This window comes from Amblyomma americanum, chromosome 6 (assembly GCF_052857255.1).
Source record: "Amblyomma americanum isolate KBUSLIRL-KWMA chromosome 6, ASM5285725v1, whole genome shotgun sequence".
Taxonomy (NCBI): Eukaryota; Metazoa; Arthropoda; class Arachnida; order Ixodida; family Ixodidae; genus Amblyomma; species Amblyomma americanum.
Genome location: NC_135502.1, coordinates 60,681,461 through 60,699,845, shown reverse-complemented (window position 1 = coordinate 60,699,845; position 18,385 = coordinate 60,681,461). Strand labels below are relative to the sequence as shown.

General features: G+C 46.5%; 1 protein-coding gene across 1 annotated transcript in view; it reads right to left on the bottom strand.

Annotated features, from left to right (window-relative positions):
- The window catches only part of LOC144095298 (chymotrypsin-like elastase family member 2A), a 65,463-nt gene that overhangs the window by 38,974 nt on the left and 8,104 nt on the right, over positions 1-18,385 (bottom strand). Inside the window, exon 3 of the mRNA XM_077629076.1 lies at positions 12,278-12,378. Within this exon, the coding sequence (XP_077485202.1) occupies positions 12,278-12,378 (101 nt within the window). The remainder of the gene's footprint in view (positions 1-12,277; positions 12,379-18,385) is intronic.

Genomic DNA, 18,385 nt, shown 5'->3' with positions numbered 1-18,385 from the left:
GCGCGGCAAATGACTCCCTTTGGGTGGACACCCGTATTGTATACTCGTGTGGCAGGGCCCACTCTCCTGCCTGCCCCTCCTGCGGGGACACGGTGACGCTCGGCCACCTCCTGCTGGCGTGCCCGACCCATGATCCCCCAGGCGACAACTCGTGTCGGGATACCGGGCACTCGGTCTCCCGACTACCACGGAGCACGATCTCCTCTTCCCGGCTCGCAGCCAGCTCCTGGCGCATCGGGTCCTCCTCTCCTTCCTCGAGGAGACTGGCCTGAGCATCCTCCTCTAGACCTTCGCCCCATCCAGCACGAGGCGATGGATCTGAGTGGACCGATGCTCATTCCCCCTGCCCGCTGCTTGCACACATTCCCAGTGCACCGAGGCTCCCCTCCCCCCCCGCACGGTGCTTGCACACACTCCCAATGCGCCGTGGATCCCCTCCCTGTTCGACGCTGACGTTGGTGCGGCGGTGCGAATCCAGAACGGTTTAGGACATCCACGGAAACTGCGGCGGCCCTCCCCCCCCCCCCCCCCCCCCCCGCCCCTTGTCCCCAAGAGTGATGCCGTAAGGGCCAACTTACGTCGGGACCAGTATCCCCCCCCCTTTATAGCAACAACCGCCACCACCGTATTGTACCACGAGGATACGGGGAGGAAGGCGTTGCAACCCTGTTCGACAACCTTCGTTTGTAAGCGACACTTGTCTCGGAGAAGTTTTTCGGCTTTGATGGCGTCGATAGTGAGCGTTATATCCACAACGTGTGGTACATTTGAGTCCGCCGATCACAGGCTTGCGCCGTGAGGTCACATATACCTCACGAGAACGTTTTTGCAGGCTAGTTGGTGCATACTGACTGGGGTTTACAACGCAGACAGACAAACACAGGAAGAAACGAAGTGACAGAACCTGGCGCTGACTAACAACTCAGACATTTTATTGACCGATCAGTCGATTATGTACAGCAGCTGTTTATATCAACAAAACAGATTGGCAGGATAACGTAGGAAGAAATCAAAACAACTAAAATCCAGTCATCGCACACAGTGAAGGCATGCAACTAATTGTCTTACAGCGCGAGATAATTCAGTTCTTTTCTTGATAGCAAAACTGAGGGGTGCTGGCCCACGAGCAACCGGACTTGGAAATCTTATCTTCGATGATCTCTCTTCGTTGCTGCGTCGTACATCTGCGCAGCACAACTGTATTATCTAGCCTGGGAGCATAACTACAGCATTTTTTTTATGTGTTCAATCATTTCACTGCCCGAATTATTTCTAACACCATTTGCGTGCTCTCTTAACCTCTCGTTTAGGCACCGCCCAGTTAGACCAATATACCGCTTACCACAGGTCAGCGGTATGGTGTATACGACGTTCTTCGAATCTCCTACGAAACGCTTTTGGTGCCGTTAGAACAGGGTACGTGCAGGTCTTCCGCATTCACTCTCCTGCAAATACTGGAGAGTTTTTCAGGTGCAGCAAAGACCACCTTGACGCCCGCCCTGGCCCCGATCTTCTTAAGCTTGTGCGAAATCCCGTGAAAGTACCACCTTCTTTTGATCCGTTTCATCGCGCCGCCTGCTTATTGGTTTGTTTTTTGACGAGCGTCTCCTTTGACGCTCTTTTGACGAGCGTCTGCGATTGTATTGGCAGAGATGGTGCTATTACCTTCCTAAATGATTGTGGATTATCGGTGTACAACTTCGTTCAACTACTAACAATGTAGTCGGCGTATGCTCAATGGAATGACGTCCCAATAATTCAAAAGCAAGGAATCTGCATTGGCTCTTGCCCAGTACCATGCCTAAGTGACATCTTTTTATCAACATGTGACAGGCTGCTGCATGCCCGCTTTCGTGACACCACCGTTTTACAAGTTTTCAGACTCGCTGATGACTTTCTTGTTTTTGTAGAGTGTGACAAGGAATCGCTTTCTGCATGTGTGACCAAGCATCTTAACATGTTTTGATAGTGCCTAGCACCATTGGAGCTGACGCGCGAATTTCCGGAAGAATATTTCATCAGGCTTTTAGATCCAGGACTTCATTTTTCAAGTAGACGTGTTTGGTGGGCCTTCGAACCCAGAGGCAACAAACCTTTCCTGCCTTACAGCTCGGCACGCTCCAAGTTGGTTAAAAGAGGCATCGTAAAATCGGGCCTGTCGAGAGCTCTAAACAAGTGCTGCTCCCAATTAGTAGGACGCAGCTTTAAGGGTCAGGTGCAGCGCCTCTCAAGCGCAGGCTACAAGCCATCCTTGTTGAAGGCAGGTGCCGAAGACCCGCTGAACAAACCAGCAAGCAGGTGGCCCGAACACCAACTAGCCCAGCTTTCTGTCTTAAATAGCAGGGAGTTAGCACACTGAGGTCCGGAAGGTGTGGAATTTTGACAAGATACGTTTTTGCCTCGCTAGAACAAAAACTTGTCCCATGCACACCGTTGCTCTAAAGTTTTCAGTCTGCATAATTTCTTTTTCTGCTTTGTAGTGAAGCATTTATCACATCCCGGAAGCTGTAATTGCAGGCAGCGTTAGAATTCTTGCGCTGACCTCTCAAGAGTTTTCGTATTTAAGGGTGGATTAGGTTCTGCACTGTAGGGCTTAAGTGCAAAACATGCGGCTTGAAGTATTTTGACCAAGGTTGTAGCTACAGGTGCCCACAGAAGTTTTAGGAAAAAGCACGCCACCAAAAGCTGAATTTTCTCCCTATATGCCGGTGTGACCTGACACTCACGAGTGTAATATGAGTGATTACTTATAGGCATCGACCCGATCACTGCAGTACTGCTTCAAAAGAAAACTGTTCAGCTTCCATAGAAACTACGTGGTTAAAGAAAATTATTCTGATCTGGGCTTCGAACCCGGCACCACCGCAAATCTCCTCCATCTTGGGGGTTCTCCTAAACATCTGTCCAGCGCGTAGAGATGTGAAAAGCATGTACTTCAGTTCAGGGCTGCCAAGCAGTTAAGCTTTTTCGTAATTTTTCACGCTCAGAAAATTTCTGTGGGCATTTGTACGTGACTTAAACTGACCGGTAAATCGAAAGACAGAGGACCTAACCAGGCAGACAGCTAGATACCGCAGCGAGGACCCTTCGAATGCGGTGCTCGTGCCTCGACGGTACCGCTGGCAGTGAGCCAAGCTAGCGAACGCAGTAAGGTTTATTTGTTTCACCGTATTACAAGACCAGAAAGAGTTGATCGAATACAAATAAAAGTATTGCCAAATAACTTGACGCTGCAAGTTCACTGAACAAAACAGGATCGATGGTTGACATGAATGGATGAAGCAGTCTTTCACTTGCGGGCGCTATCCGCAGCACGTGCAGGCTACTAGTTTATCCGGGACTCCCTTGCCACGACACGCCGTAAGAAAGATAGGCCTATGCTTGCGCGTTTTGCAGGCAGCCGCTTTGGATGCTGTTTAGTGTCGCGAACTACCTCGCTGGCAAGCCAAGCACGAATGTCGCCGCGTTAGCCTCCGCAAAAAGTCAGCGAATACGAGCAAGGCTAAAAGCATGCGATCGACAAGAGAGAACCCCAGTGTTGCTATGTGCTATGCGCTGCCAGAAAGAAACTTTATGCGTGTGGGAAGCTCAACGCTTCGCCAGTTACCAGGCGCGGACATCGATCGGAGCCTTTAGCAGGTCAGACGCCGAGGGCGAAGGGAAGTAGCTGGCCTCTGCCTCAAAAGATTGTTTACCCGCGCGAAATCCATTTAATAGGAAGAAGTCTTCCTGCCTTCTAAAATTTCTTCGAGACTATGTTCTCGACTCCAGATGGTGGCAGCAGCAGTCGCTGACTGTCGTGGAGGATTGTGTGCATGCCGAAATAGATTTCCCAGGTCACAGATTTGTGCCGCGAATTCCCGAGTTTAATTAACATCGAAGCCTCGCAGCGGTAGAGTAATTGTCGGCAGAATAACCACGAGGCTAATCGCAATAGTATATTTCAACAACCTTAACTCAACCTACTCAACTCAACCCGAGCCGCCGCGGTGGCTGAGTGGTTATGGTGGTCGGCTGCCGGCCTGAAAGACGCGGGTTCGATCCCGGCCGCGGCGGTCGAATTTCGATGGAGGCGAAATTCTAGAGGCCCGTGTACTGTGCGATGTCAGTGCACGTTAAAGAACCCCAGGTGGTCCAAATTTCGGGAGCCCTTCACTACGGCGTCTCTCATAGCCTGAGTCGCTTTGGGACGTTAAACCCCCTTAAACCAAACCAATCAACTCAACCCGAAGGATTTCTGCTTACCTCTGAACTTGAGCTGTAAACGGCTTATACCCCTGTCACACGGGCATTTCAAAGGCCCTCGAACCGATAGCCTATCGACTAAAAGGCGATCGAGCGCTGCTAAACGGGCAGTTTCAATGGTCATCGAGTCAACAGTCTGTCGAGTCAACGGAGCAGTGCTGAACTCCATCGAGATTTCGAGGGCCTTCGAGCGCTGCCCAAGGTTGCTAGCGTTGTTTCGAGCGGCGCCAAGCGCACTTTCGTACAGGACACATTCACGGTACAAAACCATGAACAAACTTTATTCGCCTAAAATTTAATGCAAGCAGTCAGTACAATAATTTTAAAATAGTATCAGACCAGTTTTAAGCGCATTAAGTGCCTTAATTTCGCATTGCGATCTTTGCGTTGTTTGCGTACTTTGCGTTGACAACATGGCGGCGCCCTGCCCGCCCGCTTCGCAGCGATAACAGCTTCGTCGCTAATCCCTCAAAACAATATCGTGTTCTAAGCTGTTGTATTCGCCTTCGATTTGCCCATTCTTACCCTAGCATAAAGTTTCTAGAGACAAATAGCTTTTAATTTTCAGATATCAAGGCGATTTCCCAGGTGTTATGCCTGACGAAGCAGCGCTCAGACGCAGTTCGACTGGCCTGGTTTTGGCTCGTCTTGTATTAGAGTGGCTATAACAGTGTCTGCATCTGTCCGCCACGTACGTGCAATTAAAAGGGTTTTAAACGACATGCGCGTATGCGTGTATTTCAGCATTTAGTATACATTTATCAAATATTTTTGTTATTTCTGCAAAATCCAAAGTAGCGATTGTGGCGCCACAGAAGCTTGGCGTAAGACACGAGAACCATTTCAATTGCCATTGAGATTTGCCGTGTAGCAGCGACACAACTCCTTCCAGTTCAATGGCGATTGAGAATTTCGAAGACCCTCGACTCAATGACCATTGAAACTCACCGTGTGACAGGGGTATTAATTTTGGTGCAGACCTAATTTTTGGATAATTCGTAAATACTATACACGTTGAGAAAAAGTGACCTTGGGAACTATCAGGGGAAACTGTCGACTGTCAGTTCCACAAAATGTATGCCTCGGAGATGAGCACGTTGTCCCTGTATCCTGCTAGGACCGGAATATGCGGCAGCATGAAACTTGCAGTGGGTAAGTTTCCTTCCCGAGGAGAATGTGCGGTCGTTTTTAACAACGACTGCCCCCACTCGCTGGTGCCGGAAAAGAAGCGTTTAAAACGTAATCTTCCTAAACCGTCGGCGTAGTATCTTTTCCTTCGTTTTACGGTGCGAGACTGCACTGAGACAGCAGCTCGAGTGGTGCTGTAACAAGCCCGCTGTAATTCCAGAAATCCTCAAGCCAAGGCAAACAAAGCAAGAGCTCAGCTAAGCTGAGAAGGAAGAAGAGAAGAACGTAGTAGCGAAGAAAAAGAAGAGAGAAGCAAGGCCAAGCGATGATGAAGAAGAAGAAGAAGCCAAGAGATGCTAAAGAGAGAGAGAAACCTTTATTGAGGAACAACAAATGGTAGGGAGGGGGGTGAAGAAGCGGATGAGGGCCCTTATTCCAGGATTGCACTGCTTTTGGCGGCGTCCTTGACCGTGCTATTGAGCTGCAGCTGAAGGCAGGGGTCAGAATCGGCCAATAGAGACCCGCCCACCTCCCCCTGCTCCCATCAGGTGCACTCACCAGCATATCTGACCCCGCATTCCCAATATGCAGTGGGTTAACTTAAGATACTCACTGTTGCACCATAGGCACAATTCCTTTTACCTGGCATGGAACCCTCGATTGTACAGGAGGAGATTGGGATATACCCCTGCTTGATTTTTTTTTCCGATTTGAAGACTGGGACCTGTTTAGGCTTTCGTGCGGTGGAGCGTAAGCCCTATGTTCAATGCGAAATGGTTTCATCTCTGAAGGTGTGTGCGAAGTGTTTAATCTCTAAAGGTGACGCTCAACGCGCCGTCACTCGCACTGCGCAGAAAATTCGCTAAATTATCGTTTTTTTCACCCACTCTATCACAACAATGCATCATTTTCCTGGTCGCTTATTTTACTACCTCATGGCTCACAGAGCATCGGTCATGCCTACAAAGTTATCCCTATCTTCGGCCGGACGGAAAAGTAGAAGAATTCATCTTTATCCTTAGCAATAAAAGAATGGAATGAATTACCCTCTAGGATCACCATGATAAATTTGTCTTCGTTATCTCATTCAGTTTTGCTTGCTTTACCTAGAATCCTAGTTCTTCCAGCGACATACTTACTTTGTTACACGACACATCTACAATCGCTGTTTTTTGTCTGTAGTGTTTTTGTTAATTGTGAATTTTAAAGAATACTGTCTTGTAATCGTGTCTCTTGACTTGTACTTGAGTGCCGTATTAACTACCTGCAGTGTTCTTATTTTGTGCGCGTGTGTGAAAGATTCGTATTCTGCTTTATGCCCCCAGAGGGCTTTTAGGGTTTTTGAATAAATGAATAAATAAATATCTGCATCGTTCCTATTTTAGTATATGTACTTTGGATCTCATTTGAAAAACTACGCATCACTGCCTGTGTCATAAAATTGAGGCTCCATTTTCGGGTTGTCAGCAGTTGTTGCGAAGTATATTAAGTATAAAATAACCATTTATTTTTTTTTTTACTTCACATCTCAGGCCGCTGCAGGAGTCCTGGACTAGGGGCGCCACTCATGAAGACTCCCAACAACTCTAGGAGCAGTGTGGGCATAAGCGTTCTGTCTCTCTCTCTCTCTACGTTATGTTCAGAAGGAAGCTGAAGGAAAGAGAAAGCACCCATAAACACCCACACACCGCAGTAGCTCAGAAGAGGAGGTCGCTGGTCTGTCCGCAACCGCCAATTGTATACTTTTTGTACAATGTCAGAATTTCTGTCAGCTTCAAACTAAATTTTTTTTTTAATGAGTGCCAACTGCATCTGCACCATATTTTCGCAATACTTTCTCACGACAGCGTAGCAACTCGTTTAACGTTGTCCCAACTATCTGGTAGGGGGGGGGGGGATGGCATAATATTTTCGGTGTCATATTTCTATGTGCAAACATTAAACAGTACGCATAATTTTGAAGGACCACATTTCACGGCTGTATCGTCCACATCTACTACAGGACTATTTTTCTTACTGATCGTTGTCATAACTAAAGTGCTCTTCATAAGCGCGTTTTGATAGCGCTTGGCTCGTTATGGGCGCTTTGCGCTCGCCTTGATTAACGCTGAATTCCTTTCCCTAGAAACTATAGAGAACCTGTTCGCCCGGCAGCGTGTGTTGTAGAATCCACCTTCTCGTCGAAGGAGCTAACAAAGGCCTCCCAACTAGTCCCGGCATCCTTCATCTTGTTTAGAACTATTTAAGTATTTTATTTAGAAATCGTTCAATATATATGCAGCGCTGCACAATAGATGCAGAAAGCACTTATGGCGCGCTTCCTTGATTTGACGTCGGAGGCTCGACATGTGCACCGCCAACAGCAGCATTGTGAAGTATGCTAGTATCTTTGTTTCCCTAAGTATGCCTAGAGAGTTGCGTATATTTACGGAAGCAAGCATACTTCGTCATGAAATGCTCAACTTCCTCTTAGGAATGCAAGTGCAAGGTTTAATTTTGCTCTTGTGGAGGATTACAAATATATTTATACAACCATCCCCAGTGGGCCGCCGTGGTGGCTGAGTGGTTATGGCACTCGGCTGCCAGCCCGAAAGACGCGGGTTCGATCCCGGCCGCGGCGGTCGAATCACGATGGAGGCGAAGTTCTAGAGGCCCGTGTGCTGTACGATGTCAGTGCACGTAAAAGAACCCCAGGTGGTCGAAATTTCCGGAGCCCTTCACTACGGCGTCTCTCATAGCCTGAGTCGCTTTGGGACGTTCAACCCCCATAAACCAAACAAGCACCCCCAGTGAGCTACTTTCCTGCTCGAAAGCTGCTGAATTGAATATAAAAAGACAGTGGCAACGAAACTGCTCTGCGCAATGGTAGCGCAGTGTCGTGGAAGCCGCAAAATTTCATTTAGATTTCTCGTACACACACTCCCTCATTCATTGATTCATTCCTCGCCACCCACCCATTATGCCATCCACGCATCCGCTATTTCACCGACGTACTAACTCGCGCACTCACTCCTTTTCCGCCAGATGCCGCTCCATTCTGGCCAGCCTTGTGCACCGAGTTCGTTAATCGTTCGCGCCGGTTTCCGCTCACGTCTGTGAATCGATGGATGAATCGAGACGGTGCGCAGGTCGATTTGCATGCGGCATTGGCGCGACGCAAATGCTCTGATTTCAGACTGCGAACAAGGACATTAACTAGTCTGCTCGGGATTGAACTCCGAATGCGACACGTGAACTAAATTTCCTTCTAGATGAGGGTGAAGAGTACATTATTCGTATGACAAAGCTGCTGCTGTCCGTTTAATTCCGGGTTAGAAGAAGACGCTCAGTTCGTCCACTACTGCAGTCAGAGTGTTCGAGAGCTACCCGCAGTGCGTTATGGTGCGGTCTGCACAATTCTCAAAGTCTGAGAACCGTTGCTAGTCGCAGTGATTACCTTGTTTCGAGCAGGAAGTTTTTTGATCGCGGCATAAGAGCGCTAGCTGTACGGAAGAACCTTGTGCACTGTAGTGGAGTGCCAGCGGTGAGATTCTTCCGCATAATATTTTGTAAATAGAAATAAACATATAATTTTAAATAAATCATGCATATAAAAGTTTCTCAAAGTAGAATATTGATATGGTTAACCTCTGAGTGTCTGTTATATTCTTAGATTAAAAATTTTGAAGCCTAGATCTTTTAAACACAGTTTTCTGCGGTTGGTTGATACAACGGGAATTCATGAGAGAATTCAACGCAATGAAGCTGTGAGCGATGAGTCCAGAACAGGCACCGGAGTTTTTTTTTTTTTTTGCGGATGAAAAGTTTTGCCAACCATGACATCAATGCAAACTGAGCGGAAACGAACGGACGAGTTACGCAAGCATAGTTTGATTATCTGTCGCACAACGTTACTAATGGGAGAACGGTAATATCAATATCACTCGTGGTACGTGTCACCTTGTCTGATGACATGAGAAGGACTCCCAACCACCAAACATATGGTCTTCAAAGCGTCACGTACTTAAATCTCGATTCGGTGTCAAAATTATGTAAAGTAAGCTAATCTGTCTCTTACCCACTCGATCAAAAAATCGTAAGGCTGCCAAACTTGTCATAAATGAAGGTGTGGACAGTAGAAAATGTTTTGAAATAATTATTATGCAAAGGAAAAAAGAGCATTGTTTCTTTTCCACAGGACTAAGACTAATATATAGAGCCTTCTCATAAGCACTCCGATTAGCATGGTACGTGGACCACATTACCTTGATGCGTTACCTTTGTACTCATGGCACATTTCGTTTAACATTACAGGATGAAGCTTCTAAGGCGATTCAGCCTTTGAGTGACTCCTTAGGGGAGGGCTCCGTATAACTTCGATTACCCGTGGGTAATTACCGTGCACTTACATCAAACAGTGCATGCAAGTCGTGGGTTCGAACCCGCCCGCTACGGTAGCACTTCGATGGAGGAAAAATGTGAAAGGTCCGTGTACTGTGCATTGTTAGTGCTCGTTAAGAACCCCAAGTAGTCGAAATTATCCGGAGCCCTCCACTACGGCGTCCCTCATAGACTGAGCCGCTTTGGGACGTCCATCCTATAAAGCCAAACCAAATGTGCCATAATCCTATTTGCTGACCCATTCAAACCTATATAAATTTTTCAGTAGAGGTGTGGTCATCAGGTCCAGCTCTTCCTTATGGCTTAGACCCAGAATGCAAAATGTTGCCATTAGCCAGAATATAAACGCACAGTTTCCACTGACGACACACTACACCAACAGTAATGCCGTTTATTTTTTTAGAACACCCCTCTTGCATCTATGACTGTATAATAAAACCAGTCTCATCACCCGTACGTTTGATGGAACAGGCCTAGCTGTGGGGCGTATTTATTCTTGAATTCCAGCGGTACTGCTTTAAAATAGCTCAGAACATTACTTTGCTCTTGCGTTATTTGAGGCGCATAAAAGCGCGCAGAGGGCTTGCCTATATTCTTATCTACTCGCAACGTCATATGGTTCCCTTCTTAAAGCGAGGAAAACTCTTTGTTCCCAAATCCTTCTGCTGCTGTCTCCAAGCGAGTTGCTTATGGTCTTAAAAAAAAAAAAGGAACAAAAGACTAACAACTCCATTTGTTTACACAGCCTGCGGACTTTGCGTGAAGGCCAAGCGGCACAGCGTTTCGCTTTTCTATTTTGAAACCGGATGCAAACAAAAACTTCGAAGCTTTGGGAGCTGCCACTTAAGCTTCTCGCCCTGTACAACCCGTGCGTGCAACCGCATGTTTGACGTTCGTCTTTGCGTTCTGCGCCACTTTGTGCTTGCATGCACGCTAATTTTCTCAGTTCCGCCCTGGTGCTGACGAGTGCCAGCTAGGCTTGTTTGCTTACGAGGTTCACTCAAGGTCGACTGACGCAAACACCGACTAGTTGCACGCAAAAACAACACCATCCCAAACAATAAAAAAGGGTCGGCAATGTCCATAATTATAATGAAATGTGCCAGTTCCCAGCTGTAGATGTAAGCGGTAAGATGCAAGCGGTAAGCGGTAACATATCTCACGTCCAGCAAAGGTGAGATGTGTTTCGTGACAATGAGCATAAATTGTGAGCAATCACGTTCGCCTGCGCTCATAATGTTGTTGGAAATATAACATCGGCAGAAAGGGAAAAGCATCCGAGACGATTTTTCTTGTGCACGATAACATCTAAGCAAAACAGAGTAGCCTTCCGAGGGTCAGGCTTCTTTCAGCACATAGCGAGGGAAGGTTTTAAGGCCTTTAGAACAGCAGCCAAGGAGGGTCGTCACACAGTGACACACCACTGTCCTAATTTCTTTTCATTTTCACCCGGTCTGGCTCACAAGCATAAACAGAGCCCCGTCGCCATTTGGCTGCTCATGCCTTAACGTACCCTGCGCGGAAGGCTGCGCTGAAATAATTGGAAAGGTTTTATTATCCTCTTCCTCGCAGTAAATCACGAGAAAAAGAGCTTCCGCCTTACACTTGTTTACTGCAGGACAATAACTGCCTTTCTGTCCGGTTCTGAGATCTACACGCTATCGGCTGCATGATATACGTTATCTTTAAGCGATGGCCAGAGCTAATTATAGAAAATAGGCTCTTTAAGGTATAAAGCTGGCTTTTCGCATAGTATGGTACTGTTTGCGGGCGTCGGAAAACATGTGAATGATATTAACTACTATGATGGCTAACTAAATTATAAAGTTCTATTACGGTAAGCACCTGACTGAAACTAGAAACTTCTAGCTGGCCATTCGTAAAAGTCATACCGGTTTCTAGAATTTCAAAAACGCCATTGCCGTCCACGGTACGGCTCAACAAAATTTGGTGTACTTGTGCGCTATTAGAAAACCGTCCAGCTTGGGAAGGCGCACAGCCACGCCCACTCGTACACATCATTCCTTGGTGTTCATGTCACGTGACCTCGGTCCCGCCTCGGTAGCAGCAGCCAGTACCGCAGCGCGGCCCAGCTCAGAGAAGGCCACTGCCGGGATGCAGCGGCCGTTCAATCCGTATATGTACGGAATTAAATCAACACCCGTAGTGGAGCCATCATTTCCTTGGGCCTTTCAATACGTTACTCCTTTTCTTTCCTGCATTTTCTTTTTCAGCATCTGCGCATATCATTTATACTGGCCTAATCACTGAGGAACTTCCCTCTACAAGCTGCTTAGTTAATCCAAATTTTGCCTTCACCTTCGTAAATATTACACACATGACATCACAGCTACGCCCAACCATATAGAATAGAGTGCTGACCCGGCCGTACAAGCAAGCCTTTCGGTCAGCGCTCAAGGTAAAAAAGAAAAAAAAACCCCTCCGCCGTCTCGCTCGTGGCGTGCTGCGCACCCCAAATACGCTGACGGCGTGGCCTTTGCCGGCAGCCCCGCTGGTAGCTTACTCGACGACGCAATGAGCCGCCGTCAGCACCCATCGGTCCGTGAGCAGCGCTCCCCCGCAGTGGTGCCGGGTACCTTTGGGGGATTTCTTGCGCAGTGAAACCTGAGACAGAGAGATAAAGATTTAATTAAAATAAAGCAGACAAATCGGCCAAATTAAATGGGTGCTGGGGACATTCCGTATTTGGTGTGTGTCGATAAATTACTACATTTTATTAGAGAACCTACTTTCACTGAAAACTGAGCTTTCAGGAGGTAGGAAAGGTCAAAAAAGGAAATGCAGGTGTCGCCACTACCGATCGATTTCGCAAGTAAACTGTGGTGCGCGCAGATTGGAAAAAGAAAGTTAGGTCTTGGTGGAAGGTAGGCCACGCTGTGTACTCTTGTTGCGATTAACATGGCAGACGCTTGGTGCGAATTTTTCATAACTATTCCCCTGCGTCATATCTAAAGCTATTTTTAGAGAGGTCGTTCTATTCATTGCAGAAACTTGAGTTTCAGCCGGTATGTAGATCTGACGGTGAAGTGACCTTCGGACTTAGCGATCTCATAGCAACAGCCTTAAGTCAGATGCCGAAGCATACTTTGACTATAGCCAATGCAATGGTGGTCCCCAAATTTTGCTTTGGCCATTACCAACATTGGCCCACCCCACGCCACCCCACAAATTTGACCTCGTATTCGGACCAAAATCGAAGTCCAACCATAACTGAGAGCGCCCGACATGATGACGACCTCCGAATTTGGACTGGGTCATTTCCAAATTTAGCCGAACCCACCCCCAAAATGTGACCTTCTCGGATTTGGACCAAAATTGATACCAAACCTAATTTCAATATGCCCAATGCCACGGTGACCTTCAAATTTGCCCAAGGCCACTACCAAAATTTGGCCCACCTCATTCTCAAAACCTGACCTTCTGGGATGCAACAAGTGAAGCCAAGAGATAAGAAACAGCAAAATCATAGCAGAAAGTAAGCCTAGCTATCGCTGGACGTTCTGTGTAACAGAGTTAAACCACTGTCATTTTTTTTATTCATATCATTTTACGTTATCGCTCGAGTATCCAATGTAACAGAGTTGAACTGCTGTAATTTTTTTATTCAAATAAACTTAAGGCAGCTTACTTTTTGCAGCTTAAATAAATTACACCTTCTTTTTTTGTTCAACCTTGATTGATTATCTTTCAAAGTGTTTTATAAAAAAAATCACACTACCGATGCCGTCGCTATGGTTTCAGAGGCGCTCCAGCTCTCGGGAAAAGTGGTAGCTGGCACCCGTGATATATATCACTAGTTGTACTTTGTTGATAGTATTTTCGAAACCACTTTAGTGCTCTCAACAATAGGCATAATAAAAGCTATGCATCTCGGTTATTGTCGCTTTCATTATTGCCATTCCACACCGCATATAGGCGACGCGGCAGTCGTCATGTTCACAGATTTTGCGTACAGTCTCTGTATTTACTATATTTCGTGTTCGCGTTGTCAGGGTTTGCAACGTTTTTCTACAAAGAGAAAGTGAGACTACCACATGAAAAAAAAGTTAGGCTTTAAGTTGTTCTGCTGTCATCCTGGCACCTCAGTCGAGTATTAAGTCATGTGTGAAAGGAGCTTTAGGTTGCCGGAAAATAATTAAGTCCATAACAGATAGGTGACTCTCCTCTTGAAGAATGGTAAAAGGCACATCAAGTTCAGGTTGACGGCACCGAAAGAAACAGTTCGAAGAAACTCGATAACACTTCAGAAGTTAGAAAAAGCGAAAGAAAGTCATCCTTTTTTGATTTTTAAACAAGGCTATTGTCGCGATAGTTGCATAAGGTTCTTTTCCTAAAGTAAATGTTACCGGCGCAAATATTAGATTTATTAAACATTTTGCACTATGTTTTAATAGGTGTAACGTCTTTTTTTCATTTTTGGTTGAGCAGACAGTAAAAGCCGAAGCGAGGCAAAGATTGAAAACGCAGAGACAAGGTTCTGCTCATTCTTTGTGGTGCCACATCGCACTGCAAAAATCCTCACACATAGAGCCACAGCATTAACGACTCGCTGTCATGTTGAAATCTGCTTAAAGAGAATATTGTCACGAAGTGGGGGGGTGACTGCGATTCGGACAGCACAAAGACAGCTAAAATGGCGTCTAAACAAAGCTCTTTATTCGGGCTGACTTGCGCCCACAATGGACTGAATAACTTGAAGGGGGCGTAGCAACAAGCGTGCTCGGTGGTCGTCGAACTGAATGGCCTGCCGCTGTCGGCCGTGCACAATTTAAAGCTGATAGCGAGCTTTCTAGATGAAGCATGCAGAGTTGCTAGAACATTCTGGAACGAGGTAGAATTGGCTCCGCCTGGATGCGATCAATCGACATAAATCTGGTCGTGTATGCATCCACAAAGTCTTCAAGCGGCACGTCGGCAGCTTTGTAGAATGGAGAAACAAACACTACAAAGCTTCGTGGCAATATGTTTGTACTTTAATGTCCGTGACCTCAATACCTTCAGAGGAATGCTGCCTAAATTTCAAAGTTATTATAGTATGATGACCATCACTGTCGGGGCAGAGCGTACTAAATGGTTTGTGTTAGATGTCTGGCCGCACATGCGAATTTGGCTCGACATTTCGCTACTCTGCAATTTCTGCGCAGGGCAAACATATCCGCTCCGAGTGTCACGCGCCATATTCTGCCATATATTATTTCCTGCTGTGTATGCTGTAAGCAAACTACTATGCTGAGGCACTACTGGACCAGCCCGGCTTGTCGACACAGCTGTCCGTAACTCCGCGAGAATTAGCGGTTTCTTGGATTCCTTGTAATCTACGCGATTCCATCTAAATACACTGCCCTGTGAACTTTCATAGTAGAGCTGCCAGTATTGATCGCATCTTGTTTCATTGTTGCGTCCAGTGGCAAAACTGTCTCCAGCAGAGCATCCCGTGCGCGTCTGCCGCTTCCTTCACTTCACTGCCGCTTGCTTGACTTTGTTCCACCTGCCCTCACTGCGCCATCTAGTGGTAATTGCCTATACTATACACTTCTGCTTTCACCTCGTTTTCTCCCGCCCGCTCACCGCAGTTATTATGGCGAAACCCTTCATGTCCGGTCTTAAGTCATGTCACACCGATGACTAAATTAACTCGATAAGAAAAAAAATTCTTGTGCACGGCGGGATTCCAACCACCACCCTTCCGTTCCGCAGCCGAGCGTGCTAACGACTACGCTACTTCCTGCGAACACATATGTAGTTCTCTGCAGGGACACTATTTTTCGTTCTTTTTATCGTCCCACAATAATTTTTGTCCAGCGTAAGTTTGTGGTGCAGGCAGGGGCTTATTATTTTTCAATCTTTTTAAGGTTGCTCCAACCTAATATATGTCTAGCGTAAGGTCGCCCGTTATACGTCAGTGGTGCAGGCACGTTGCCCCAACCTAATATATATGTCTAGCGTAAGGTTAGTGGCACGGGCAGGGGCACTTTATTTTTCATTCTTCTTACAGTCCCACAGTAATTTTTGTCTAGAGTAAGGATGCTAGAGAGTGTTTGCGGGAAGGCGTTGAATCAGACGGATGCCTCCCAAGCGCCCTCCAGTGTCTCCAGCATTTAAGATTCACAAACAATTGTGTACTTAATTAACATCTTAACCGCACATCAGTGACACAAGTAGGAACGCCGCGCTAAAGGCTTTCGCCTCACCGCACTTTAGGTCAACAAAGTGCCCCCCTGGATTTTTTAAGTCTTACAGCTCTTACGGGCGAACTCTGTGTGTCTTCGTCTTTGAGTAAGTAGCTTATCCAAATAGTAGGAGAAAGAAAGATTGGTCGAGCAGCACATAGTATGTTCGAGACATAGGTAAAAGCGTAAAACAGCGCCCAAGAAACCAACTGAAAGGGCTACGGAAAAGATGGTCGGGAGGAGAGGGCTGGAGTTTGGAAACAATATCAGTGCCTGCCTTCGTAGTCGCGGTCCAATGTCGCGCTTTGAAAAGTTTCTCTCCCTCTTCGCAAGAGAGCCCCGAGAAAAAGGCAGCCGCTAACAAATATTGTACCGTCGCGCAAGCAGTTGTCGGAAAAGGTTGATAAAGACAGCAAATTCGATCGTGCAGTGGTTGGAGCAGGAGAAGAAAATCGCTGTATTTTGCCGAAAACTAAATTCACCACATAGTGATGTCGAGGACCTCCAGGATCGAGGATATTTGCTCTTTCCGGTGATCCGGCCCACTGGAAGCGATCTACGTGAGGTGCGCCGAGCAGGGGACGCAGCGAGTCTGCAGTGCTACGAAACACTTAAAGACTGCATAATTTCTGAAAGGCCTTTAGTAACCGCCTTCCAGAAAGAAACAGGGATGTCAAGAAGTTGCTTTTAGAATTTGCTTATACCTCCCGGCAACTCTTCTCTTGTGGAATGGCGGGCCTTACAATAAAAAACAAGGAATGAGTATTGGTTCGCCTATCGGGTCTGCTCTCAAGTGAAATACCTCTTTTTAGCGCATCTTGGCAAACCTCCTAAGTCTCGGCTTTCATCTCATCATATACTTGATGAGAGAGGAACTGAAAAAAGAACTTTTCTCTAATGAGCTAAAGAAGTGCTGATCACATTATGTCGACATCAGGTTCACCCAGCACACCACTAGTTAATGGAATCGGGGTCCTTAATCATCTTTTGGCTTCCGCTGTCGAGGGCTTCTTCCAGACACGTTGTGCAGAGCAAACATAAGCTGCCTCAGAGGGTATCTGAACGAAAGAGGAAAACTTCTGTGATTTCTTACATACGTAGCCGGTCGCTCACCCTTAAGAAAACCGGACTGCGAGCCAATGTCAAAGGAGCACGTTTTCTTCTCTCTACTAAACATACTGGAGAAACTATACCGGACGATCAGGCCAATAAATTGTAATAGAAAAAGATGTGAGTGCAAACATAAGAACAAGCTCAGTGAGTGCGCAAAATCTGTTGTGTATCGAATCCAAGTGTTGGGTCATCATCATCGGCCTTACTGCACCCACTGCAGGGCAAAGGCATCTCCCTGTCTCTCCACTTAACCCTGTCCTTTGCCAGCTGCATCCACCCTTTGCCTGCAAACTTCTTAATGTCATCCGCCCACCTAACCTTCTCCCGCCCCCTGCTACGCTTACTTTCTCTTGGAATCCACTCCGTTACCCTTAAGGATCAGCGGTTATCTTGCCTTCGTATTACATGCCCTGCCCAAGCCCATTTCTTCCTCTTGATTTCAACTAGGATGTCACTACACGTTTCTTCCCTCACCCACTCTGCCCGCTTCCGGTCTCTTAACGTTACACCTATCATTTTTCTTTCCATGGCTCGCTACTTAAGCTGAACTCTTTTCGTTAGCCTCCACGTTTCAGCCCCGTAGGTGAGTACTGGTAAGATACAGTTGTTGTACACTTTTCTCTTGAGGTAAATTGGTTAACTGCCACTCATGATCTGAGAGAACCTGCCATATGCGCTCCACCCCATTCTTATCCTTCTAGTTATTTCCTTCTCATGATTCGGATCAGCTGTCACTAGCTGCCCTAAGGAGACGTATTCCTTTAGAAATTGCAGGCTCTCGCTGCCAATTGTGAACTGCTGTTCCCTTGCTTAAGTGTTGAACATTATCTTGGTTTTCTGCATGTTAATTTTTAAACCCAGCGCTCTGCTCTGCCTGTCTAACTCATTGATCATGATATGCAGTTCATCTCCTGAGTGACTCAGCAAGGCAATGTCATAAGCGAATCGCAGATTATTTAGGTATTCTATATTTGCTCTTATTCCCCACTGTTCCCAATTCATGCCTCACAATACCTCCCGTAAACAGGCGGTGAATAGCATTGGCGAGATCGTGTATTCTTGCCTGACGCCCTTCCTTATTGGAATTTTATTGCTGACTTTATGGAGGACTATAGCAGCTGTGCTGTTGCCATGCACATCTTCCAGTATTTTGACATATGGATCTTCTACCCGCTGATTACGCAATGCCTGTATGACTGCTCAGGTTTCCACTGAGTCGAATGCTTTCTCGAAATCAATGAAGGCTAAATATAGAGGTTGGTTGTATTCTGCGCATTTCTCTATGCCCTGATTGATAGTGTGAATATGATCTATTGTGGAATATCCTT